We start from the raw sequence: 26,901 nt of genomic DNA, 5'->3' as shown, positions 1-26,901 counted from the left end.
TCGAAATGTCTTCGCTGAATAGAGACAATGGCTTGCTGATAAAACTTCCCTCCCCCGAATAAAAAAAGAAAAACGTTTCTGGAAACGTTCGTTTTTAAGTTACGGGGCGTTCCTGCCAGTCAAACGTTATCTTTGAATAGAATGGAACTTATATGCTCGACGTCTCCGCCATTCATTTCGACAGATGTTTTAACACGTCCCCTCGGAGAACGTCGAACTCGTTCGAAGATCCTACTCCCTGAAAGTGTGTTATAATCGAAAATACTTCAAGTAACCGTTATTATCGGATATTGCACCGAAACTCCTGCGGGAGCTATTATTATATAATGAACCTTTTCACGAATACCACTTCACATTGCTGTTTCGAGCATGCCTCTTATCGTTTCTACGTTACCAGCGTTTTAATTACGACTCGGCAAATGAAATTTCAACACATCATAATCGGATTATGAAAATAACCAGGGATTATTACATTGTTCTGCAGATCAAGAATGTGGCAACGCAGATAAATTACATCCATTAAATTTCACCCGGAGGATCCGAACACATTTAATTTATATAAAAGAGTATACATTCTCCAAAAAATCTAACTATAAAATCATCGAAGAACTCAGAAGAATTCGTAAAGAATTCGCATCCAGTGTTTCACTAAAGGTTGTTCGTGAACAATCATGGTAACTCGGACTCACCTTTCATCTGTGATTTCGTTATATTCGACGAGACCGGTGCAGGTCTTTTCGGCGATACGGGCAGGGAAAAGAGGACGTTCGTCGACAGCTTGCTGGCGTCCGTGGACGAAGAGGCGGCCGAAAACATGGCGGTCGCGGCGGTCACACCACGGTACTGACCATCTTGCTGTGCGCCGAGCTGCTGCGAGTCGGCCGCTGACGATATCGATGGATGGGATTCCGCGGGCAGGAACGGCAGCGGTACTGACGTAACTGTCATCGTCGACGTCGGCGTTGCCAGCGCTGTCGTCATCGTCATCGTTATCGTCCCCGTCGACATCCTCGGGGAACAGCCGCCGCTCGTTCCTTCTTGCTCCTCGGCGTTCCCTACCGCCCCGCTGCTTTGTCTCGTCTGCAAACATGTCCAAGCAAAACCTGGTTGACGAAAGTTCGTTAACACGCGACCCAGGCCTGCCTAATTGCCGTTACATTCGTTATCACCGGCGGTTTCCGCGGGCTACGGCTAAAACAAACACGAAACGGACCCTCTTTCAATGAGCGCAATGGAAACGCAACGGCGGGGAAGAGGAGAAGCCTTTTTGTTTGCTTTCGTTTTCGGACGGGAGCGCTCGCGTTCGCAACGGAACGCGTTTAACGAGCTAAACGCGACGGTTTTGTAGGTCGCGATTTAATGCTTGGCACCCGGTACCGCATCGAGCCACCTCGATAGCCACAGGTGGCTCGACGCACCACGTTACGATGGACAGCTCGCCGCGACACGAATGGGAACGATAAGGCTGGATAACCCTGACTGACCTCCATACCGTTGGGTTACTTTCAAACTTCGATGCAGAAAGATTCGAGGTTTAACCTAGACGCTAATTAAGATATAATTCATCGGATACGCACGAGGATACCGTTGGGCGAAAGAATTCGAAAAGCACACTTTATAAGCTCCGAACAGTTGCTATTTATTTCCGCGCGTTTAAATATCGGAAAACTACTTAGCGCGCCTTGCTTACGTCGAGTACGAGATATACGGTACACAAATAGGTCAATAAATAACGGATAATAGCATAATTAATAACGAGCGTTAGATCGATTAGAGTCGAACGTCAGAGCGTAAAGATTAAGGCATCCCCAATGGACCTTTAGAATGAGCAACGATCTGGATCGCTGAGAAATATCGCGACACTTTATTATTGTGTACCACGATACGATATAAATACGCGGAACAATCCGCTTATCGGTAGGAATGGCTTCGGGGGAGCTCGGTATTACGTTTTTCAACGAGCAGCGAGAATAGACTCTCGGCTGGCGAACGTCAATTTCACGAGATACCAAGATTCGACGACGAGGCATCGTCCCGCGGTAATAACAAGTGCAACGCGGATTACCCGTTCCCTTTTTCATGTGACCGCCGCGTTGAACCGTATCCCTCCGAGTGGGATAATAAAAATGCATCCGCGAGTAGTCATTTCGAGGTGGAAACGGGAGCAAACTCCGTGTACAACTGGAACGAAAAATACGCATTGTTGCGGTAACAACCTCGAAGCGACGGGCACTTGCCGTTTCGTGGCAAACTTGGACGCGTGTTCTGACGGCGCCGTTAGTTGGAGAAGTTTATCGGCTGCGAAGATTGGGGGAGGCGAACCTGCCAAACCGCCCTCGGTCGCCCATCTGGCCCGCAACGTTCATAGATGCTCCCCTTGCGGCCGCGGGGCATCAAGATGCCCGTGGACACCGGCAGCTACCATATATACGCGGCAAACCTATCCGTTTAGTCGGCGAATCGATCGAATGTTTTGACATTTGACGCGACGCCCAGCTTCCTTTGTGACTGCCGACAGCATTGCCGTGGAATGATTGAAGGCACGACAATGGTGGATGGAATGCGAATCGAAGTAGGTGACTCTATTGCATCGGGACGCGAAATTGTTTGTATCCCGTAAGCAGAAGGGTTGCTCGAATTGCTCCGCGATGAACTGTCCGATAAGGATTGCTAAAAGCTTTCGTTTATCGAGGTTTGTCGGTGAGAGAAGCATTATCCGGGAGGAACTAGTACTTTCACTTCATACGCATTGTTACGAGATGCTGTGAAAATGTAAACTTCCGTAAGGATCAGGAGTTTGGTTACGAGTAGAGTCTCTTCGGGAACACTGAATAAATTGAACGCGATTACCTAGAGGCTACGGCGCACGGAGATGGGACGAAGTATATTATGAGCAGGTTCATTTGCTTCGAGTGCGAAAAGCAATACTTTTAAGTAGACTGACGCTTGCAAGAGATGCGAACGATCTTGTTATAAGTGGTTCAAGATATTTCAGCGATGCTTTCGAGAGCGCAAACTTGACTCGCGTTCATGAATGCGCATTAATGCGATCCCGCCTTTAACGACCTACCCTTATTAACGGTAAATGAGCATTCGTCATTCGTCATGATAACGCTCGGGCACCCGTAGATATATCGCCCCGAGAAGAATCTCGTGACGTGGGTCGGCCATCTATCACTCCCCACAACCAGGCTATCTGCTGGTCCTAAAATGTTTTTTTAAAAATGCAAATTGGAATGTTCCTCGATGGGACTGCGTGAAAATGGCGGATAGAACGAAACGAACTTTCCCGTGGAATAGTCCGAGATTCAACGATAAACCAGCGTTGATGTCCGTCGAAGTAGCTGGCAAACACGGTGTCTATGCCTCGAGTGGTTGATTTATGAAAGAAAGTTACGCCGCAGGGGAGCTGAGCGTGCGGGAAGTCGCGAACAGGTTAACGCTGTTTGGGGCGCGCGGTGCACGTGTGCCTGGGCAACAATGGAGAAGTAACTTTGATACTTTCGACCGAATCTCGTCGGTTGCATTCGGTCGTGTTCCGCTAGTTTCGTTTCCATTGAAAGATCTAACATTCTTATCGAGACAGCTCGTAAACAGGGAAACAAGAATTCCGTAACTGAAATCATCGCGAGAAGTGGAAAGTAGTACGTGACTAATTGGTTGAAAGAAGCGAGAGGTAAACGTGACCATTTCCCGAGCAGATTCCGCGCGAACACCGTGGTCCCTAGTGCAGAACCAACGAAACCGATCTCTTTTCCCTGAAAATTCGACGACGTGATACACGTCACGGCGATAAAACTCTGAACGGACAGCGCGCCAAATTGCAGCGTGGCTGTTTTTGCGCACGGAATGGAAAGAATCCCGCAAGGAGCGCCATATCAGCTTTAATCTTTCTCGGAGATCGAGGGCTCACGTATCGCGAGGATCATAAATTCGGTTCTGGCGCGGAAGAGGAACGGCCCCTCGTATTATCGTAATTCTCGCCTGCAAATACTTCCCCTTCGCGGCCGTGCAGGAAAAAAATAAATCGAGCTCGGAAGGAACTCTTTGTGCTGGATAGAATACGGGGAGAAAGAAAGTGGAACGCTACATCCGCGAAGGCGGAGAGCTGGACGAGTTCGATTCATTAAATTCCGAGCAATCGGTCCGACGTTGATATCGACGATTCGTCTCGGACGGGAGTTACACGGGCGATCGGTGGACGGCACTTTTCGAATTTGAAATCAACCGAATCACAACCGAGAGAGAAAGTTCCGCGAATCGGATAACAAAAGAATGACGGGACGAGTCCTGTCCGCCGTACAAACTGCCCTCACTTTTTCTCTCGTTTATTTCCCAAGTAAAAGCACAGTGGCAAAATCGAGTTCTCGTTAAACCGTCAGCGGTCGCTGATCAATCCTGACACTTTTGTCCCGGACGACGATTCTTTGGATCGTTCGCCGATTTAAATTACATTTCACCGCTGCCACATGCGGACAAAGCGAACCGTAGCCTATTTTATCAATTCCGGGCCGACGGGATTCTGCTCGAAATTGCGATCCAATGCGATCCGTTCGCAAACACTATTAGAGGGCGGTTTCAATGCACGGTAGCAAAAGAAGCGCCGATTTCCTTAATTAACGTATACTCGGTCAACGATCATATCCGTCTTTGGTGGGAATCTTCATTGAATACATACTAACTTTTCTTAGCGGCAAGATGATACAAGGAGAACTTGACATAGCGATAGCTCCAGAACTTTCATTTGACTTTATGTGACTTGACAACGGAAACTGTAATGTACTCTAACCAGTATTTACGGGTGCAAACAAGTTAGCACTGATGGTGACATAGAGTTGAAGTTCATTCGAGACCAATCGTAGAAGCAGCCGAGCGAGGTGGTAACTCTTGGTATCGAGAAACTGTAGATTATCGAGTTCAAGTATTGTATTTAGAACTTCGTTGTTTTAATGTCTGAGGACTATTCGAGATCATCATGCTACAGCTTTGTTCTAGTAAAAAGATCTATATTTTTCGCTAATAACCATGAAGCTATCTACTTTACATTTGTTTCTTAATGAACGCAAATTGAGGCGTAAGCGTCGTGCAGCTGCACCGTTGACAGTCTTCTTAACTCATCGCGCACCCTTCATTCCTTCCGCATATTTCACTATCGAAGGGAAACTTCATTAGCGGCGACGACACTAATTGCTCCGCTTGATATTCTCGCGGTCGATGGCGCAGCTACTATCATCAGCTTTCAGTTTTCTTTACTGATCGCTCGGTTACAAGAATATCACGAAATTTAGCTCCCTCGCTGTCGTTGAGCCGGCTTGCCTCCGGAAGCGAAGGTCGTAGCTCATTTAAGTGTCGCGACGCGAACATGTTGCTTAATTGATTCGTCTCCGAGCGGAGTATCTCAATGAGCAATTAGATAGGAGATCGTTGTCAATTCTACGGACAATTACATCGGACACGTAGCAAGTCTTAAACTCGACGCACGTTAATTCCTCTGCGAAATGAGAGGTATACCTATACAGAGGTGATTAAAGAACGTTTTCTTCGAATACTGATGAGAGGCCACGAAGCGGGGCGGAATGTTTGATGGCGTCGGCCGTAATTTCCCGGGTTAGGACTTTTAATTAAAACGTCCGATCGGAAATGCCATCGACACCCGGTGTTTGCGAATCATAACTGACCCCGTTGCGCTTCATTAACGCTTGCTAACGTTTATTACGGGGGATGATCCATCGGTGAAAAGGCAACGGTAATACTACAAATTATCGCGGTGACCGGTCAATCCGGTTGGAACTTCGCTCGTTAACGGAGAAATTTATCGGCGATGCGTTGGATCCCGTTGAAGGAAACCGATACACGGCAACGGTTAAGTTCATGCTCGCGCGTAGCCGTAAATCAACGATTTAAGAACTAGAAACGCACGGTCGGTGGAGATTTGTACCGTGGGCAAGGGAGTCACACGCGCGCGGACGCCGCGTGAGGAACGCGCAGCGAAGAAGCGGGGCGAAAGAATGGAGACAGCCGGGGAAAAAGGGAATTTACGAGCGCCGGGTGGAGGAACGATAAGACACGCCACTCGATCACGCTGTCTCGCATTTTGATTGAACGAGAAACGAGAAAACTTGGGCCGACTTCCACGCATCCGGTACAATTTGCATGCGACAACATCGAAAGCTGCATACAGGTGATAACAGTTTTACGCTGTCATTAAAGGCCTAATTCCGTCTTGCGCCGTTCAACGGCCGTTCCGAAGCATCGAACGGCCAACGGAAGTGCGCGGGCGAAGCGTCGCTTGTAATTGGTGCTCGATATTCATACCCCCCAAAATTGCTCGCAACAGGGCGTCCATGCTCGATTTCCACGGAACCATGCATATTTATGGGAAACAGGGACACGACTTTTTTCAGGTCGCCAAGTGAATTAAGTTCGCACGGGTTCGAGACGAAATTAACCGGGGTATATTCCCTTCCTAAATATCCGCATTAACCGTCTCGCGTCCTCGTGAAATTTCCGAGCGACCCGCGAGCGAACGCATGCGCGACGCCGTGAATTCAAAACGAAATTAACGCGGTTGTTCGGCGTGGCTGAAACTCGAATAATTTTAATTCCGCGGGGGTAAACGAAGTTGTCGAGCGCACGCGATTCTATCGAACGTTCGTCTAAAAAGTTCCCTTTTCCATGCGGAGTAGTTACCAAGATGGTATCGGCGAAATGAAACTCCTGGGGCAGTTCCGGCCCTTCGCGCCCGGTATTCGTGGAACCGAACGCAGCGTGTGTCGTATCGGTGTACAAGATTTGCCTCGGAATCGGGTAGGGACGTTTCATTTGGAAATTCCGGGCGAATATGAAATGTCCCGTTCAGCCGGCGAACAGCCCCGTTCGCCAGTCAGCCGTCCAATGTTTCTAAGACAAATTGCGCGCCGCTTTTAGGCGCCGCCGTGTGTACGGTCGCCTCTAATGTCTGTTATACGGGGCATCCGAAGCACGGAGAATTTCACCGAGTACTCCCCGGTTTCTGGATCAGCGTAATTTGTAGACGGCGCGGTCGGTTGAGCTCCTTTAGCGTCGAAACGGCGATTCGATTTGCAACGGGCAAATAACCAAGGCAAACTCGCGCCTCGCGCGGCGACGCGACGGTTGAAACTGTCTCGCTCTGTCCCGTTCGTCCATCGGGGGCCACGATCGCGCACGCTCGCCGGTTTTCTAAAAATCTTTTTCTAACATTCGAGGGTGCATTTTTCGAGATAACCAGATAAGACACAACCCGCCCCACGTCGGCTGTGAATCACTTCGTTCGAGTGCGCGATGCCCTCGCACGTTTCCGATACATTCTTCGTGCACAAGGGTGCCGCGCGAGACCGGAACAGCGGGTGATTTGGTCTACATTCTGAGATTGATCGAACGCGTCAAATAGAACTCCCTCCGATAAGGTCTGCGAGGAATTCTTGTTTTCGCAGAGCGAGGCGGGGACGATAAATATACTGGGGATGCGGTAGCTTCGGGGATACTTTCAAATTTCAGTTGGAACACAATGCTCGATGCATTGGACAGCGTCCGATCGGAAGTGCTAACGCAAAGATTGATTTTCGATCGCCGTGTTTCCGTTATTGTAGGTGTCTCGCTTGAAAAATGCAGTTTTCGGAACTCCGTGAACACGCGGCGGGTAGTATCTCGATGAATCAATGGGAATAGCGTTTACCGTGAACACTGTAAATGCCTAGTATCTGTTTCTTGGAATTAATTAATTGTTGCGTCCGCGTATTTCACGGCGATTGCGACCGTAAACGCGGGAAACAATCCCGGGATACTAAACTCCGGTAAATCCGGAGCGCGGGAAGTTGTTTGAGCGTGGTCGATGCTGCATATTCGACGGGTGCTAATTGGGAATGCACGAAATTACCAAGAATTAACCGATTAATCGGTCGGCTGGAAAGGGAGACAAACGCGTTGAGGGAGAACTCGTTAGCGCTGCGGCTGACCACCCGTTTACGGCCGATTTCACGCCAAGCGTCGTTCACGGCTATGATTTCTCGTATTAGAAAGGAAATGGCCGCAAATTGGAAAGAGAAATACTCCTGAGTCGGACGTTCGAATAAAAAACAATAATTACGCGAAAGCTTAACGGAGATTGCTCGTCCACGAATTGGCTGTCGGGTGTTTCCTAGATATTTTGAAAATATGTATTCTCGCTCCTCCTCTATAAAGCGATTATTATTAAACGCTTCGATGGGGAAATCTTGCGCGCATCCTGAGCGTGAAATAAGAAATAAACCGCAACGCGTTTTCTCCTCCGGCGTGGGCGTGAAATAAAAGTTTATCTTTTAAAGGCACATTCCTTGAGAAGCTCTTGTCACGGGGATAAAGGAAACGAGGTCGATCGAAAGAAAACACACAGCTCACTCATGGACGCATAATGAAGGAGGCTTCTCCTCGTTCTTCTATTAATAGCATTTTTCGTTAAAACATTATTTTTTAATAAGAAACGACACCCCAGAGCAAACCAGCGGAAACTCGACCGATGGAACGAATTCACTGAACCGTGCCGACCCTTGACTTATATGTAATTAACCCCGCAATAGTACAACTACTCGTAATCCCGCAAACATTACTCCGAGATACGCGCTGCTCCGACGCAGTAGCTGCTAATGAATAACACAACCACTTCAAACAAGTTCAGAACCGCCGCTGAATAAACCTTTCTCTGACAGAAGATTACCAGAAAGCCTAAATAACAAAGTACTGTAAACTTGTAGAAATACTTAAAACAAACGTGCTCGGGGAACGCAGAATCTCGTTATATAATAGAATTTCAACCTTTTGCAAGCTGAGACCTTCAACTCGTCTTTATGCGAGACGTAGTTCGAAAAATATGAAAAATTCACCCTTACATGATAAGTCTCAAGATAATTATAAATACAGAGTACAACGTTATATCTTTTATTAAAATCTGGAATTCAAATCTAGTGCTGAAAAAATTCTAAATGTTCCTATGTTCTTACAGATTCCTTATTTCTTCAAATTTAGCTGAACTACAAATCGAGAACACCTCTGACACTGAACACATCATAAATAACATACGATCAGAATATTTTCTATTCCTTTAAATAATCTGTCCTGTTGTCACCTCGGAAACGATATATTTAAATGAGAATTGCTCCAAGACGCGATGACAGTCCCACAGAATCTCCGACTACTCTTTACCCCGTTGCTGTAGCTCTCAGTAGATCAACGACATTTGTCCCGCGGGCGACGTCCATTAAACCTTTCCCACCGCGGCGGCTGGGTCGAAAAACGCGTTAATCGATTCTATCTTGGCGCGCCTATCTCGTAAGCCTCGGAGACGAATCGAGACAGGAATATATATGATCCGGCTTCGGCACCGCCAATGAAAGCGTGGGTACCCGGGAGTGGAAACGACGCCGGCGACTCAAATCCCTCGAATCACGGCCTAAGTGGGAGACACGGGTTTACGTGTCAAGTACGACAACGTACTCCGGAGGAATTTAGCGGCGCGACCTCCCTTCATCCCCTTTCTCCATAGGGTGAAGCTTAAAGGCACCACTACGCGTTCAAACAGGCGACGATGCATCGCTACGAGCAATGGATTCGAGCCATTTTCACCTTTTGTTTGAGTGCAGTAAGTATCATGACACTTCAGACGACCCAAACCCATCGCTTGCAACCCTCAACAGTAGAACTACTTTCTTTTTCGCGTGGATAGCCTATCATAGGCACTCTGTTTTGGGGAGACCGAGGATAGTGTGAGATTCTTACTAGAGCTCCACGGTGTTCCAGTTTCTGGAAATTTTTTTTAATTGTTACCCTCATGGGTGCTTAATCTAGATGAACACTAGAACTACTCAGTGTTGAAACTAACTTTTCAAAGTTTCTTTATGAAAGCTGGTGTTTTGCTTATATTTCAGTTTGGGTATTATTAAATTAGTTTGTTTAATCATTTCTCTAAGAGGTGTTTATACCTTTTTAGCAACTGTATAAGAGGAAATCAGGAATGAATTATTTTTATCCCTCTGGATAAAAAGAAACTGGAAGAACACCGAATGCGACGAACCGAGATGTAACGATGGTGACGTTATGAATTTTATTTTCTATAGTTAGAAATTATAGTCCCTTCCAGCTCCCTTGCCTCCCTGACTTCTTGTAGGACAAGCGAAGTCCTTTCTTCGTCGAACCTCACAACCGATCTAAGTCTAATATTTCATGATACATGTTATACTAAAACAAAAAGTAAAAAAGGCTCAAACCCATCGCTGGCAGCGATGCACGCATCGCCGCATGTCTCAGCGTGTATAACAACCATTGCGCTCGCGTGCCTCTCGTCCGCCGGTATATTTCTTCAGCGGGGAGCTTTCGCCGAGCCAGAAGTAAGCACGTGTTTTTGCGGCCGCGTCGCCGCGTTTCCACCTTTTTCAAAAGCCTTATAACGCCCGGTTACATTCTCCCCCGAGAATATAGTCCCGGCTGGATCGACGTGTGTGCGCGACGAAGAAAGGGTCACGGAACACCGCGAACGCTTAAGTTTCGCTCGTTTAGCCGGCCCGACGACGCCGACCGTGCACGTCTCGGAAGCCGTCCTACGCCGAGCCGACAAATTATTATAACTAACGAGGAAACCAGCCGCGGACGTCCAAGGCGGAAGTGTCGCACGTTCTCCTTGGAGACGGAAACGCGATAAACCTCAGCTTACCGGAAACTGTTAATTTCTGTGTTTACGAAGTACAGTGAAGCGGTCGAGTCCGCTTTCTCGCTGTCTTCAACAGTTTGAGTGGCACGGATCTTTGCGAAATTCGGTCGAAAATCGACTAGCGCTCCTTTCGTTTCAGTTTAGGAACTGAATGATGCTTTTCTATTTTTACATATAAGATGTGTAAAAATGAGATAAGGTAAGCTGAGATTTGTTTAAAGTTTACTGACTAGTTTCCATTGTTTTGTTTTAGAATTATTGATATCTTAAAAGCATCGAATATCTGAAATGACCTTGAAAATAAAAAGCTTCACTTGAATACTATAATGAATGTTTGAAGAAACCGAAAATAATTTATTGTTAGAATTTTTATAGTGATTACAGATGAATCGTTTTAAATCCGCGGTAGTTCTAGTGTCATTATTCAAATGATAATACTACTATCTCTGCAACTCGTAAACCAGCTCGCAACGTTTCACTCGAATCACAGAGTATATCACCCGCTTCGCCAGCCAACTTTCTGCCATTACTCAGTCCATTTATTAAAATGTAATATTGACTCACGTGTCGTAGCGCAAACACCGTATCAAAAGAAACGAGGAAACTTTTTGACCGAGCCGACATAATGGAAAATACAGTACGCGAGGCAGAAAGATGTATGGTTAAGAAGGGTCCCACGATGAAATCGAGAATTTTATGCGCCCGAAGGAGTGCCGCGGCAAAAGGAGCCCGCATCTGCATCGCCGTTTGCGCGCATCACCCTTTGCATCGCAGAGAACGCGCGTGCACATGTTGCGCGTTATCACGTTCCGCCGGAGCAAAAGGCTGCAAACTTGGCCGATGCAAATCTGGACAAATGGAACGTAGCTGGTGCTGTCGAGTAGGACAAATCGGACAGGAATGGCCTAGTTTTTTTAAAAGAGCCATTATATCATAAACATCCTTGACGCTTGAAGAAAAGGAATATATTTATGAAAACAAACCGAATATGTGTAAGAAGAACAGTTAAACGAGTCACTGTGCAAGATTGAAGACAAGGAAAAACCATTGGAAACATACGTATCTGACGATTTGAACGAGATCGAACCATCTCGCACGGAATTACCCTAAATGTCGGAAACTGCCCAGGGGAGTGATATTGGGAAGGTTCGTGTCCGGCTCGCGAAGAGGGAAGCGGATGTTGGCCGCGTTCGGTTCTTACAACCGCGTGACGACGAGGGAAAAGCGGGTGTTACGAAAACCCAGCTGCGTCAGCGACGTTTCACGTTACGGTTCTCGTCTCTCGCCGTAGAAAACTCGTTAGCACCGTCGAATTGTCCCCGAGAAGCTCGCGAAAATAGAGGATAATACGATTCGACGTGGAACTGCAAAGGCGCGGGTGGACACCTTGCCGGTTGATTACAGCGAACGCAGTCGCTCGCCCGTTAATTGTTTAAAACTGCGACGACTACCGGCGGAGTTTTAATTATGAGATGAGATTCCGCCCGCGACGGACCGTGGAAAGGGAATTCACCGTCGCAGATGGTCCAGTAAGTTTTTTAACGGCGACTGGGTTACCGCGCTGCATTTTTTGAAGTTCGCGCGACGTTATTGCGTTACGCAAATATGCAAATCGACGGGTTCATTAATGTTCCGCGCCCCCGAGTAATATTTGATGGGATCCATTAGCAACTCCAGGTCAATTTTCAAATGAAATTTTCACAAAGCTTCCGCTAAGCTGGAAGGTTTATTTCGTGAACATTAATAAATATCAACGCATTCGTTTATTGCCATGTATTTCTCTCGTGAATTTACTAAATTCTGTTGCGAGCAAAAATGGAATTTCATATTTTGATATCCTGTTACGCGATGCATAATTCTTTTGTTGCCGATTTCCAGGGAAAAAATATGTAATGGTTGCCGATGATTCTAGAGATTCCGATTGATTAACCACGGCGTGATTCCGACAAATATTTTCAGTCTTCCTTCGAACGTATTGCATTCCAAATGTAATATTTTCCAGATTCACGGATTTCCGGAATAGGAATACTATATTTTCCGCCTCGAGGTTCATCCCGTATTATACCCCTTTAGTTTACCCCACGTCTCTCGTGAAATAAGAAATTCTTGCGAATCCAATATATTCAGTTCCATTGAAAAACGAACTCGCGACTGCCTCCCTTTAATACAGTCTACACGTTTCACAGTTTCCCTCGGCGTCTCATCCGCCCCCGTTCTCGGAAGAATTTCGCGAACGTAATAATCCAAGTGTGGTCCGCGTCGACGGGAACGGTTCGCTTCGCCGTGGCTGTTGCGCGAAACAAAACTTCGTTGTCGTTTGCTGAATCCGTCGTGTATGGGAAAACGTTCGGCGCGAAAGAGGAGGCGATAGTTTCGGTAAGTGATGCCACCTCGGTACACGAACCGAAACGGTACCGTTTGCATATTCAATCGCTGGAAATGCAGATGAGACGCCGCGCGCGATCCAAATTGGCCGCGACGCGTCGGTGGAAAAGAGAACGCTACGCAGGCATATTTGCAATGCGTAGGTATACAACAAGACGAAAATTCACCTCGAAATTGAATTTGTCGACACTCGTTTGCTCAAACGACTACGGTGCCCTGCGAGTAATCATGAAATTTAGACGAGCGATGGATACTTTTCAATTTGTACTTCGATACGCGAATAAATAACGAAGCAGAATATTCTGATATATAACAAAAAAGTTGTTCAACGCGTAGTTTACTAAACTATAATTTCATGCAGCGAAATGTATCTTCGTGCATCTATAATTCCGAGCAACCTAGTACATTAACCTGTTTCTATCAAAAACGTCTATCAGAAAAACATGTCCATCGAGTTAATCCAAGCAGAACCAGTTTATCTCGTGTCCACGCGACAACGCGATAAAGTTATTGCGGTGAACGTGTCCGGATTATCGGGACCGACAGGACAGAGATCGACGCGGCGTGCCTTAATTTAAAACGCCGCGAGCCGTCGTCTTATCGCGATGTCCCCGCGCGCTAATTGCCTCCGATCTATCTCGCGCGTTCCCGCCACTTATCGAACAAAGACTGACGTTTTACGAATGATCCGCGTCGATACGCCGCGCGGGGGCTTGTTCTACCTCGCTCACCGTTTCGGTCGAACCTATCGTCTCCCGGTGTGTTATAGTCTCAGTCACATCCGGCGGAACCGCAATACACGCCATGTAATTCCGTGAAACGCGTCGCCCGCAGGTATCGCGTGTTTACCTGGCGTGGCCAATGCGATCCTGATAAAGCTCACGGCTTATCGAGCCGTTCCCGTTCGACTCTGGAACACCGGCCCCGCTGCCTATAACCAATTCCCTCCACCTCCGGCGACCCACCGAAAAGACGTGGGTAGTTTTTCGGTTGTCCGGCGGCCGTTGTCTCGCGCGTAACGGTGTGCGTATATCCGGATAAAAAATATGATTACGTACGGTGGAAAGGTTGATACGTGCGTATACGCCATCCCTCATAAAGATAACGCAGATTTTATACGCGCGGCCGGGTGTTTTATTGGCCGGAACAGAAATTTTATTTCCGGCATCGACGTATTTGTTGAAACATTCAACAGAACGGCGCGTAAAATGCTAACGACCGGACTCGGATCGTATTTTATTAACGCCTGGTAATAAATAGCGAGAAACGTTATGACGAACGGCGGCATTAGCGGCTACATCCATGTTTGTCTTCGCCGTTCCCCCCTCTTCGCTGGCAATTTTCTCGTCGCCCTCTGATCTCGGTTATCGCGAGTGTTCGTAAACAAGGAACACCGGTGTGACTTTAATTCAGCCTGATTGCTTCGGAATTTTTTGTCGCGCGGCGTAAAACACGGAGGAAAGTGTGTCGGGGAGCTCGTAAACTAAGCGACGTGCTACATTCATCGCGTGTTTTACATGGGACCGACCGTGTTACGATCCGTCCCCTGAAAAAGTGGTTTAAAGTACAATGATCGTCGCAGTAAACGTTCGCCTTTTAATCGGATTATGAACGCTTGGATCGCAGTTGTCTGGACATTAGATACGCGTCTGTTACTAAGAGACCGCTGTCAGATTTGCCTTTCGAATGTTAATTCCGAAAACCGAGAAGCTCCGTATCGCCTTCGAAAATCTAGGTCCAGATCGACCCGCTCGCGATTGTCCCGCAAGTGATATCGCAAACAGACTTCGCAGCCCTGCCCGAACCTCCGTCTGTCCACCGCGCGGTGTATCAGCCGAATACTTTGACAAAGATACTTCGCGAAGCGTCCGTTTTACATGTGCCGCGCATTTGCCAAAGTGGTTCCATTAATGCATCCGCCCACGCCGTTGTTTCATTGGAGCAAATGGTCCATTTTCGGGCAAGAATAATTTTACTTCAACTGCTTACCGACGCCTATTGTTCGCCCGTAATGCTTTCATTGTCCGGAACGCGAAATCCCCGGACCCTTGATTCTTGTGTTTTGCATATTCACCGCCAATCCCCCGAATGTCTTTCGCGACACATTTCTCTGTCCTCGCGGATTTTTCATTGGCCCGCCCTTTCGCCGGATCCCCGTTCCCGGAGTTCCCGAAGAAAGTTCAGGTAATAAATAAGATTGCCTTGGCAAGTTACCCCGAAACGTTCGGCCGTGTCGCGCGAACGATACTGCGAACACCGATGATTCAACTTGGTACTCGTTCGTTTAATAGGCACAAGGTAAACGTGCATTTATGCCGATGACGTAACAAAAACACCCCGACCCGGCCGAAATCTGCTGCACTGTCCTTCGCGAGCGTCGCGTTCTTCGTTCCAATCATACCTAATTCGGCCACGGTTAATCGAATTCCGTGACGAATACTTCGCGAGGACGTCTAAACTTCGCGCGGTACACTCGTAATCCCCGTTACTCCGGTTCACGACAATATTAACTGCGTCTCGTAAACTAATTGGCAAGACCGATAAGGGAATTGAACGTGATCAATGGTACTTTAGATTCTTTGGAGAACGACCTTTACTCATTCGTAGGCGGCCGACATTTAGTCGGATCCTTTGGTAATCGCAACATTAAACGCTGCGATGGCTTATTTACGGGGTGTCCGTAGTGTTACTGCTCAGCTGTTTTTCCCAGTTAATCGCCACCAGAATTGAATTAGGGGACACGGTATGGTGTCGCGAAGATTGCCTCTATACGTGCTGCACCGTAAAAGCCGAATATGCCTAAGGTCCCTAATAAAATATAAACTCCACACCGTTTTGTCGTTTTTTTATGATACGGTTCAAGGTCAGCCGAAAGTCATATCCTAGTACACTGTCGAATGAATTGTTGTAAACCGGAATATATTTTCCCAGGCGGTAAAACTTACGGAAACGTTTGATAGAGGTAAGATAAATGGCACAGCAAGTACAAGTTTAGCGAATTCAGTGATAAAGGCAGGCCGGATATACTTCTCGTGTTCTATAAATTGCACTCCGCTGCCGGAAGATATCTATAATTGTACAGAAACTAATTAACTGAACAAATACGAGAACGCGACGTTGCCCCTTCAGATTTAAAATGTGCAAACAGAGAGATCAAAGACGCGCTGAACGGGTCATTTGGTCACGCACCGCTGCAAAATAATTTGAAGCCCGTTTACACTCAGCTTTTAGATGCATCTCGGGAACGACCGAAATAAACGTCGGCACACACGCGGCCTGGCCGCGAGCTACGTCACACACGTATATTGGATGCGTCCAATTTTGTTTTTTAATATGCGTATCTCTACCGTAATCAATATTCGGGGGTTAATTAAAAAACTCGTGCGATTTACCATCCGCCATGTAGAATTTATCAAATAACAGCCGCTGGGACTATCAATCGATAGGGGTCGAGAAATACTCGCGTGCACTTGTCAGACTTCTTCTATCGGAAAACAGTGAACATACTTTCTTGCTTTGAAATGTGGTCGCGAAAAATACATTTGTACATACATTAATCCGAATAATGCGTTGCGTCTCGAGGAATTGCAGAGGACATTGATGTATCCGAAGAAGTTTGCGACAAATTGAGCAGGTCTTGCGGAGTGCAGTGAAATCCGATGCACTTATTAAGAGAGAAGTTTTCTTGCAAGGTTCAAACGCTTCATAAAAGATCAACAGCTTTGAGATCCTCTGTTAGAATGATTAAACCTGCTGGTGTATTTCTGAGTGATTTTTACGTTCATCAAATTATATCGGTTACTGTTAGAAATACTGATAAAAAAGAACGATCATTGAATTACACCGTGGCCATTCATGAATTTATTTCACTATGCAACATTTTTATCTATTTCATTTAATTTTCGAGATATTTTACTACATTGGTATTTCACCCCCGACATTGCTACCTAACCCTCTAAACACGAATATACGCGGCTATAAAAAAACTGCGTAACGATTTTTCGATATTTTACACGCCTGCTAAATTTCACTCAAATCTGTACGTTGAAATTGGATGGCATGCCTAGCAAACCATAACCAAGAACGTCTGTTGATTTATTTTATTAAACACAGTGAACGGTTTTTCTCCTGAAAAGCCAATATTTCCAAGGAAAACGAATGTAAATTAATTCCCTGTAAACCCTGCTTTGGTTTTAAAAGGCACGAGGAAATAATTGGCTGGCATTAATTAGGAGGAGTTTTTAGGACAATCTCGATGTGTCGGAATGTAAAAATGTCAAGTTCAGAATCAATGAAATTCACGGTCCGATGTCAATTAAACGTTTCGCCGTCGTAAATGTTACAGTTTCGGTGACTATCGTCCGCTTTACGATTCGCTGGAAGGAAGTAAATTCGTCTTTGAACATTCCCTTTATCATTGATCGGTCGAAACGAAGCGTTTAATGGCGGTCACGTTGATCGTGGCCCCTTCTGGTCGAAGGGCCCCCGTCCTTAACCGAATTCTAATTATCGGCAAAAGGGTTCGGATGTAACGCAAGAATTCTCATTCGTTTAAACGGCCGGATCCTATAAAGCCGGCGGGATCGATCGCCAGGGAAACATCGAGGATTATGTGCTGTTGTTGCGCGTTCCTGCATCGCCATCCCTTTCTCCTTTGTGTATCTCGTTATAATACGCAACAGGAAACCGAACAGAAGAACACGCGCCAGGAATGCGTTTCTTTTCTTCGCGGAAGCTGCGAGCTGAGGGAATCAGTGGAGCCATAAATTTCGCGTAAAAAGCACTGTAACGTTCACAATGCTCACCGGTAGGTGCAGGAACGATCCAACGGTTTTAAACAATTCCGGCGAAATTGGTCTTCGTATCGTTCGCGCGAATTCCATGTACTACGACTCGCGATACATTTCTTTCCATGGGGCACACTTGTTAATATAAGAGCTACCATATAGGTGAAAATAGTCCGCTTCGGATCTTTTCGTTTAGAGCGATTGGAAAAGCACACGTGATTTTAAGAGAAATTATTAGATTGATTAAGGTAAACTGAAGCTAGAATATAAACGAATTACAGTCTTAATAAATGTATTATCATAAATTCTTTATAGTAAAATACGAAGCACTCTATTCTACCGTCGCGGTGGTTCCAGTGTTAATCGAAATCGAGCAGGTACACGGGAATTAAATAGAATCAAGCGGGCTGGTAGGAAGATTCCGGCGGAGTAACGAAGAATTTTCATCCTTCCTCTCGTGAAACGAGAACCGGGAAAGAGTCCGAACGTATTAAAATAACGAAATGTTCACCTATCTCTTACAAATTACCGCGGCAAATGGGATAGCCTAATTAGATTCGGAGTTCCTCGCCGCGATCTAGCCCCGTCCGCCTTGTTCCTATTCGTGCCACCCTTGTCCGTTCCGGGGCCGCGTAAAAAGAACCCGTTAAAGCGTTGTAAAGAGCTACGGCAAATGAATTAAGGAACGCCGAGACTCGCGACTCGAGCCGCGCGAAACCACGCGCGAGTTACAACATTGTTACCGACGAGATAAAGTCGTGGGATGCATATTTTTCCCCGGTTATCGCGTACCTGCGCGCATCGCTTACGGAACGGTTATCACGAGGCCCGATAACCGGACTTCAACGCTATGAATTATTGTTATTACGCGCGTCGCACCTGCTTTACACGTTTAGCCTATCTACGAGTCGATTCTTCATTACAATCGACCAGCTCGTATGTAGTACACAAAAAGAACTGGTTTCTTACGATCGTTTCTCTGTTTTCTCTCGTTCGTAATTTACGATGCGCGAAGAACTACTTAATTATACGGATAAACTGTACGGGAAAGATGTGAAAAACAAGTTTCCCGTGATCGTTACAAATACGTTAACTTCAGATTGATGAAATAGTTCGGTAAAGCATTGAATTTTGAACTTCCGTTGAAACCTGATTTATGTGTATCACCGCAGTGCATATGTTATTCTAATCACCCACTATACGATCGTTTCATTAAAGTTGTAAGCGCTGCTTACGTATTGAAGTTGCAACGGTGATTAGTTACGATCTACTACGATACTTGCATGCAATATCACAGTCCTATTACAAACTTTAGTATACACCGCTATGGAATATCACAGATCTTCCAACATGTTCGCTGTGACGCGTGCTGGGTAATTTGCTTTGTAGCCTGCGCTTTATCGTTATCCCTATCTCACTAACCGTGCACCTTCGATATTTTCTCTGTATGGATGTGTTTACGAGTAATTGCTGGATATTATTCGAAGGAACGTATTTCGCAAGATTCATTTGTCATCTGGGGAAACTAATAATTCTTGTGTCGATCGTCTCTGAAATTGCAACGTCAGCGTACTTAAGAACTCCTCGTCGTCTTCCACGAATGTGAACGTCTCGCTATTAAAAAAATTATCTACAAATTCTAATAACGAACGTCCAGATCGGAGATTAGCTTCAGCTCGTTAACATTTCTGCAAAGGCAAACACACCGGCGATTCCTAACTAACGATGCCAACGAAGAGGCCGAGGCTCGTGCGGTTTTTATTAGAGCTCGGAATAGAATTGTGGTCGACAGGGGTCTCCTATAATCTGCATTAAACGTCGCGCAATTGCAGGTGCACATGACCCGTTGATTTCCAGCTCGAACGTTTTAAAAGTCCGGCTTCCGGGAATATAAACATAGAAGACCAATTCGGACCACAGCCCGCGGAGTTTGCTTCAAACATTTACCGTGCCAGGCTGCGCCGTCCCAGGATAATTATTTCACGACGCTGAATAAACTGCCGGCCGACGGAAAAACGTGCTTTCGAGATCACGCTCAAAGCCGATTAAATCGTGATACGCGATTTTACGCGGTAGATAGGATTGACCGTGCTCTAATTCGACGATCGGTTGACCGAGTAACCGATAGGGCAACTGATTCGGTGCGGGGACCACAGAACGCTAGAGCATCCAGGGATTTCAACGCGCGGCGAAATCCTGCGGAGATTTTGCGATAGTAATTTGGTCAATCGTCTGGTAAACATCCGACGCGTGTGCGCACGGTACAGACGGCTTCGCGAATTTCAATTCCGTCGGTTTACATTTCATTAACCTCCTGGCCTACGATATCATGTCAGACTCGCGACGAAAATTGTGAATTGAGTTAGACAAGTCGAAATGTTAATTACTGTTTTTTTATATGAATCAAACATTACTTCTCCAGTGTCAATAGTTAACCTTTGGATTGAACATAGACGTCACTATCAGACACAGCTATGAAAGAAATCATAAGTCAGAGAGATTAACGTCGAAAAACCCTTGTCGAGAAACTTTCTAACCCACGCTGAAGAATCTCCCCTATTGTTCAGCGCAGATAACACTCTAGACATCCGCGTGCTTCTGCGTCTAAACGGTTGCAACTGCGCGACGCGAAGAAGTTCGTTAATTCGAATACGCTTCTTGATCCGAGTTATTCGAACTTGCAAATGATGAGCACAGTCCGAATTCCCCGGGAATCCCGCGACGACTTCCTCGCCGCGGTTCTTTACGTATTCCAGAAAAAAGTTAGGCCAATTTCCTCGAATGAAAATCAGGTTTCATCGTGCTGAAACCGGGATTCGCGTTACTCGGCTGGAAAGCGTCGCGAGTCGGACTGCGAGAGTCCGTGCAAGAAGCAAACACGAATTCCCTGGGCAACCGCGCGGACCGGACGCTATTCCGGCGCGTTAACGAAGCCGGAGCAAGCCAGTCGGCGCATAGTTGAGCCGACTACAATCAACGGGAAACCTCGGATAACCGTGGCGACGCAAATATTCGCTTACGCGATGCGAAAAATTCAGTGGGAACCCCCGAGGAATGTCTCCGAAGCGATGACACGCCGGCTGACAGCGGTTAATCCTGAAAGTCAACAGCTGGACTATAGTAAGCGGCAGCGCGACACTCGTTAGCGCGGCCCGATAAAACGAGCAGTCACCGGTCGCAGATGGGAAACGCGCGATAAACCGTCCGCCCGCTGATAACGCTCCGTTGGTAACGTGAGCGCGCCCCGTTGCCCTATTCAAGCACTTAGAATCGAGTTCGGGTCAGCGCACGGACGCCGGTGTGCATTCTTTTAGGGACGCCTCGGGCCAATCTGCGTATCCGGCCGTTTGTCTCCGGGTACGGCGGGCACGGCCGGAATCTAGAGTTCCCGGTGGGCCGGACATTCGTCGATGATAACGGCACGCCGGGAATGGCGCAGAACGCGGCGATTCCTGCGGGATTCGTGCAACTCGCGTGGGAAGACTCCGAGGACAATGCTTGTGGACGTTCACATCTGTGTCGCGATGTAGGAAAATATTAAGACAGGAGGGTATCAACGCTGGACGAGTTAAACCGATCCGTTCCTGGTTTCTTCCTTTTGTAGTTGCGGAAAAGATAACAGAAGTTCGGATAAATTGATTCAGCATTGTGAAAACTGAATTGTAAATCATTGGAGCAATAGATACGCTCTTGGAGACTCTATAGGAAAATTTCGAAAAGTCTGTAGTTCTAACGTTGGAGGTTGTACGGAGACTTTAGCCTAGTGTGATGGAAGAGTCACTCTGGAGTAGTGTTAGTAAAGTAAGTTTTCCTATCATAGTGGACGAAGAGAAATTAAAATGTTAGGAAATTGTATATCGAGTGTGATTAAAGTCGAGAGAATTGGAAGTTGAAATAAACCTGTTTCTCTTATGCTAAGCTAAGCCTTTTTATCTTCTGATCAGGATTTACTACGGGCGAAGATAATACGCTTGTAAACAAGATAAGGTACACGTCATTATTTATACATTTTTCACACACCAATAACAGATCCGTATGTCCAAAGTTATGCTGTTTGATATACGCGGATGTGAAAAATGCCGCGAGGACAGGTACAAGCAAAAGTCTCTTGACAAGCGCGTGTCTGAAAAATTCTGAAGCACAGAAAAAAATGTCAAAAACAGGGCGCGTAGATAACGTTAGTCGAGTGGAGAAAAATCGGGACGTTCCCGTCATGTCGCACTCATTTCGCTCCTGTTGCGTTTCGGAATACCGTAATTCGTCCGCCGAATTTCGCGGGTTCGTAAATCCCACCACGCTCGCGTGCGACTATAGTTTCGGGATGCGGAATCGATCACACAGGTCTAGTGGACATGAGTGACACACTCGTATATTTCCCACCAATAACAGTAAATTCAACGAACTTAACAGTGGAATAACTCCATACTTCTTATAGCTCGCGTTCCAAGTTATCTCTCTCCTATTTCGTGTTCGTCGCGTGTTCCCGATTTCGTTCCTGCTTTACGCGTCCATATTGCTCTCTTAAATCTTAGATGCACCGTTTGATTAATTTCGGTTTCGCATGAATAGTTCTGTTCGTGTTAACTCGTGCGTATAAGCTTTCGTAATAGAGTGATGGACAGAGTGTGAGCGTAAAAGGCTGCGGATAATGCAGTCGGAGTAATCGAAATCGATGTTTACTACACCATGACGATTTGTCAGGCGGAATTTAATAAAGAGAAACTCTCCCTGGAAACTGATCAGATCGAGCGGTACGTGACCGGTGTATGCGATCGCGGCGATCTTCTTTTCCTGGAGGATCCCGTTTATGACACTCCGCCGCGAAGGTGATCGCCTTTTAAACAAGTTTAATCGCCGGCAAGCGGGTCACCGATGAAATCACTGGTGATTTCTCCAGCCCGTTCTCCCGTTTCTCTGACAACCGCATCCTAGTTCTAACCAACCGTCGGTCTGTTTCGGACGCGGTATGTCGTCCCTTTGATCATTCCAATCGTAGTCATAGTTACAGCATACCGGCGAGCAATTGCATGGAATTTTCCGGTAATAGGGCGCGCATATTTACGTGGAACCGATAATTAACAGGCGAGCACGGCGCCGGTCGGCAGATGGATCGAGCAACAAGTTCAAATAAGGAAAACGAAGTGCCGTTCGTCATCCTCGTTCGTCGGCTCGCTCGCCGAGACAACGGTCGCGTATTTACGTTCTCCGCGACGCGGTGATCGAACAAGAAGAACCGCGTGCACGTTGAAGGAACATTCACGAATGTGGGCGGCATCGATTTACATTAGGACTATTTCACTCCGTTCCCGAGCACATGACGGGCATACATATTTTCCTGGCAAAACACCAAACTCTCCGTTCCCGAATTACTTTTTCACCGACCGGCCGTTTCTCTCGACGGAACCACTCGGATACGTTCGCCCCATCGTTCCTCTCATTCCGTTTCCCGCGGGCAACCCGTCCAGACAGAAGGGAGAGCTAATGAATTGCTTACTCGGTTCGGACACTCTAATGTGCTCCAAGATTCACAGGTAAACCGGGAGTCCGAGAGAAACGCACGGACGCGTTCGACAAAGAAACAGGTTTAATGGGGTGCGAACGAGCGTCGAGTCAGATAATCGCGCGCAATTAAAGGTGCCACGCAAGCGGTCTCACGCTGTCTAGAAAAACTCGTCGAAAGTCTTCACGGACGATTTCTCTCGTATCCGCCTCGAGTTTCACTGTCCGCGAAGGACCGGACGGAACACGAGCATTTCTCCGTGACGGAAACAGCCCCGGTGTAAAACTATACGCTCTGTTACTCGCGTTTATATCTCGCCGCTGTTGGTATAACGTCGTTCGAGAAGTGTTTCTTTGAGCGGCACAACACGGCGGCGAGATTTCCTTTGCGACTTCCTAGGGGGGCATAATGGAGCACGCGGTGTACACAAGAAACATATTACATGGAGTACTCTTCGTCCACTCAGCGATGTTACGTTTTTCTTATACTTTGACAATATTCCTTCCGGAAGACTGACTAGAAGCTCGAAGCTCGCGGTGGTCGGATAATTTAAACTAATTCGAAGACGTAACGTCGATGGAAACAAAAGAGCTCGAAGCTGTAAGCGTATATCACGGAGCAAGATTGATTCCCTCGAAAACCGATCGTCGCGTTGGTCAATCCGATCAAACGGCGCGATGCTGTTCCACGATACGCAAGAGAATTTTCTAAACAAGTTCCCTCATTGGAAATTGAATCGGGCAGACGACGACTGTCCTCGGTAAAGTCGATCGGAAACTATGCCAGCCGGTGGCGAGACAAAGAGACAACGAGCGGGACAGTGGATGAGGCACTTACCATCAGCAACTTGAATTTGTTAACCAAAGGGAATGTCGTAAGGAATTTGTTGACGGCCGTCAATATTTTCCCTTCCAATGTGGCAGCGTCTGCGGCGTCTCGTCCTTGCGAACATCCGGGCCCGATGTCCGCTTCTTCGGGGCTGGGCAACAACCCCCGGCAGTCCCGCGGGAAATCCCTCTTCTTCAGTCTCCCCGCGGGCCCTCGTGGCTCCTCTTCCCTTCCTCCGCGTACTATCCCTCAACGATTACGCTTCGAGCGTGTCCCTCCTACCCGCATTAAATGCGATTACCTAATTTTATTCCGGCAACCCCTTAAGACATCCGTTACCGCGGGACAGCTGATTGCGTATCCTCTCGGGGCCGCGGACTCGGCCGGAATAACGAATGAATCCGACGAGGTGCCGAGAGTTTACCCGCTACACCGATCCGAATTTGATTTCAAACGGTTCGGGATCTCGGTCGAGATAATCGTCGGTCGAGAAATCGTTCTCTGCAGGTGGTGGCGGAAGAACACGGGCGAAGATCGAGGATCGTGGTTCCGGTACCGCTCGAACCGCCGACGGGACAGTTGGGCAAAATAATCCGCCGGTCTCTGTTTTTGTACAGTTTTTTTTTTTTCTTTCAAAATCGTTCGAAGCTTTTTTTTTTGAAATCGACGATCAGTCGGATCGACGCGAGACCATTGCTTCCTACTCGTTCCGACACCGCAATATCGATGGATCGGCGACTGTCGAAGGGTCCGTGTTAGGTCCTTAGGGTGCCGACGGTGCCGCGTTCTCGATGTGGACTGAAGTCCGGAGCGGGCAGATGGATGCTGCGAGTTGCTCCAGAGGCAGAAGAACGCGGGCGCGAGAGAAAGCCGCGCGTGTCGTAGAGGGAAAGAGACAACGCGAGAGAGAAGAGGGGAACCGTGAACGGGCGAGGGTGAGAGAAGCGGTTGAGCGGTAGGGGTTGATACGTGGAGATCCAGAGGGGGAAGGGGTGTCTATTCAGGGAGGGAGTGAATGGGAGGGAAAGGAGGTCTCAGTGAGGGTAGAGTTTCAACAAACGCCACTAGTTGCTGGCAACCCTTGCACGTTTACGCGCCCCGACGTTGGAGACTGATTGCCGATACCCGTTTCTTCCTACCTGAAACTCAAACGAATCATTAATTCATTATTATTTTCATTACTCATGGGATTACGATGTATATGTCGTTCGTTCGTATCGCAATGGAAATGCATGGAAACAATTTCAAATGATTCACTATTAGATTACGCGGGCAATTGTGATGCGGATCGAAAGCTATCGCGTGTCGTTTCTTTTTTTTTTTGTTGTTTTGCCCTTCGTTTCGATCCGGTCGAAGATCGCAAATCGCGAGAGGAAAAAAAATGGGACAATGGTGTGCAGCAATGGTACAATCCCATTGTTACGATGTTCGATCGTAAATGTACGGTGACAAAGGGGACGTCAACCAGCGACGAAATTTCTTGCGGGTGTTGTCGGGTTTCATCGTAAAATCGGATCGAGTGTTACGGTCAACGGCGTGACACGGTCCCCCCGATTTACATGGAAAGCCAATGACAAGCGTTTAAATCTGATCGCGGCGGGAACGGATAATGCGGACGAGGATATCACTCACGCGGCGTGACTCCATTTTGGATTTCCACTGAACGGGCAATCAAGGCTACCCGATCCGAGTCAAAATTCAATTTGTTCGATGCGTTTCGTTGAAGTGGCCGGGATCGGAATTTCATTTGATGCGCGAGCTCTCGCATTATTCGACTAGCGGCGAGGCTTGTGTTAACATTTTATTTAACGGGCAAGAGAAATTCGGAGGAAAAAACGGAATCGCCCGATTACGTTAATCTAGGTTTACTTATCGTTCACGGTTGCGATGGCAGCCGTTATTCAACGATTTACCGAACGTATCGTCGGCTGTATATTATTCATTTGAAAAGGGCGATTATACTTCTCGCGGTAAGCAAAGCGTTAAGAAAATTTCTCATTTGAAAATTACCAGCGTGCTTTTGCTAAAACTACGGGCTGGCGTATTGTGTTCGATACGGTACGGTACGACAATTTTTTTCTGCGCTCCGCGCTTTTGTTCTTCCGACTAAAAATAGGACAGGACGTGGTGAATTAAGAATTCTGGATAGGATTCATTATCTGTTTTATAATTAGATATCTCGCGTGAATGCTCTTTTATGCGCCGCTACAGTGGCACGCCGCGTATAGAGAATGCGAGAGTGAATAATTAAATCCAGTTTGCGCCCGGCAGAAATAAAGCGACCGACGAGATCGCATCCGAGGAAGGACACACTTTGTCCTCATTTTGTGAAGTCGTCCGCGTCTACGCCTCCGCCTACATCTACGATCAGAAAAGGGTATCGTAAAAAAGAAAGGGAGAAGAAAAACGGACGGCAAAATTAAGTCCCAGTTAAGCCGTCCACTTTAAAATGAATGCTGAAGCCGGTTCCTATGCCAGTGCATAAAGGTGCTCATTCAATTGAAGCCGCTGATTACGGGCAGACGTTGAAACAGGTCCCTTAACTTCTGCTGAAATTTTATGTCTTCCTAAAGTGGCACCTTGAAACCCCCTTAACGTATCAAGATGTAAATGATCTTAAGACCATTTACGTCATCATCAAGTTTCCCGAGAAATAATGAGCGCCTTGATATTGCTCTGCTTTTATGTAAAACAGTTCATTA

General features: G+C 46.9%; 1 protein-coding gene across 7 annotated transcripts in view; it reads right to left on the bottom strand.

Moving 5' to 3' along the window:
- Positions 1-26,901, bottom strand: part of LOC116430136 (uncharacterized) — a 100,815-nt gene that overhangs the window by 52,991 nt on the left and 20,923 nt on the right. The window contains exons 2-3 of one of the 7 annotated variants that reach the window (XM_076368740.1): positions 24,209-25,338; positions 690-1,080 (exon numbers count right to left, since the gene is read on the bottom strand). In XM_076368740.1, the coding sequence (XP_076224855.1) occupies positions 690-1,080; positions 24,209-24,211 (394 nt within the window). In that variant the 5' untranslated portion in view covers positions 24,212-25,338. Of the gene's footprint in view, positions 1-689; positions 1,081-6,690; positions 7,135-10,259; positions 10,602-24,208; positions 25,339-26,901 lie in introns of those variants that run through there. The other 6 variants (XM_031983852.2, XM_031983855.2, XM_031983851.2 and 3 more) reach the window with 6 other exon arrangements.

Source organism: Nomia melanderi, chromosome 6 (genome assembly GCF_051020985.1).
Source record: "Nomia melanderi isolate GNS246 chromosome 6, iyNomMela1, whole genome shotgun sequence".
In the NCBI taxonomy this organism is placed as follows: Eukaryota; Metazoa; Arthropoda; class Insecta; order Hymenoptera; family Halictidae; genus Nomia; species Nomia melanderi.
Note: the sequence above shows the minus strand (reverse complement) of the source record. Positions and strands in the feature narration are given on the sequence as shown.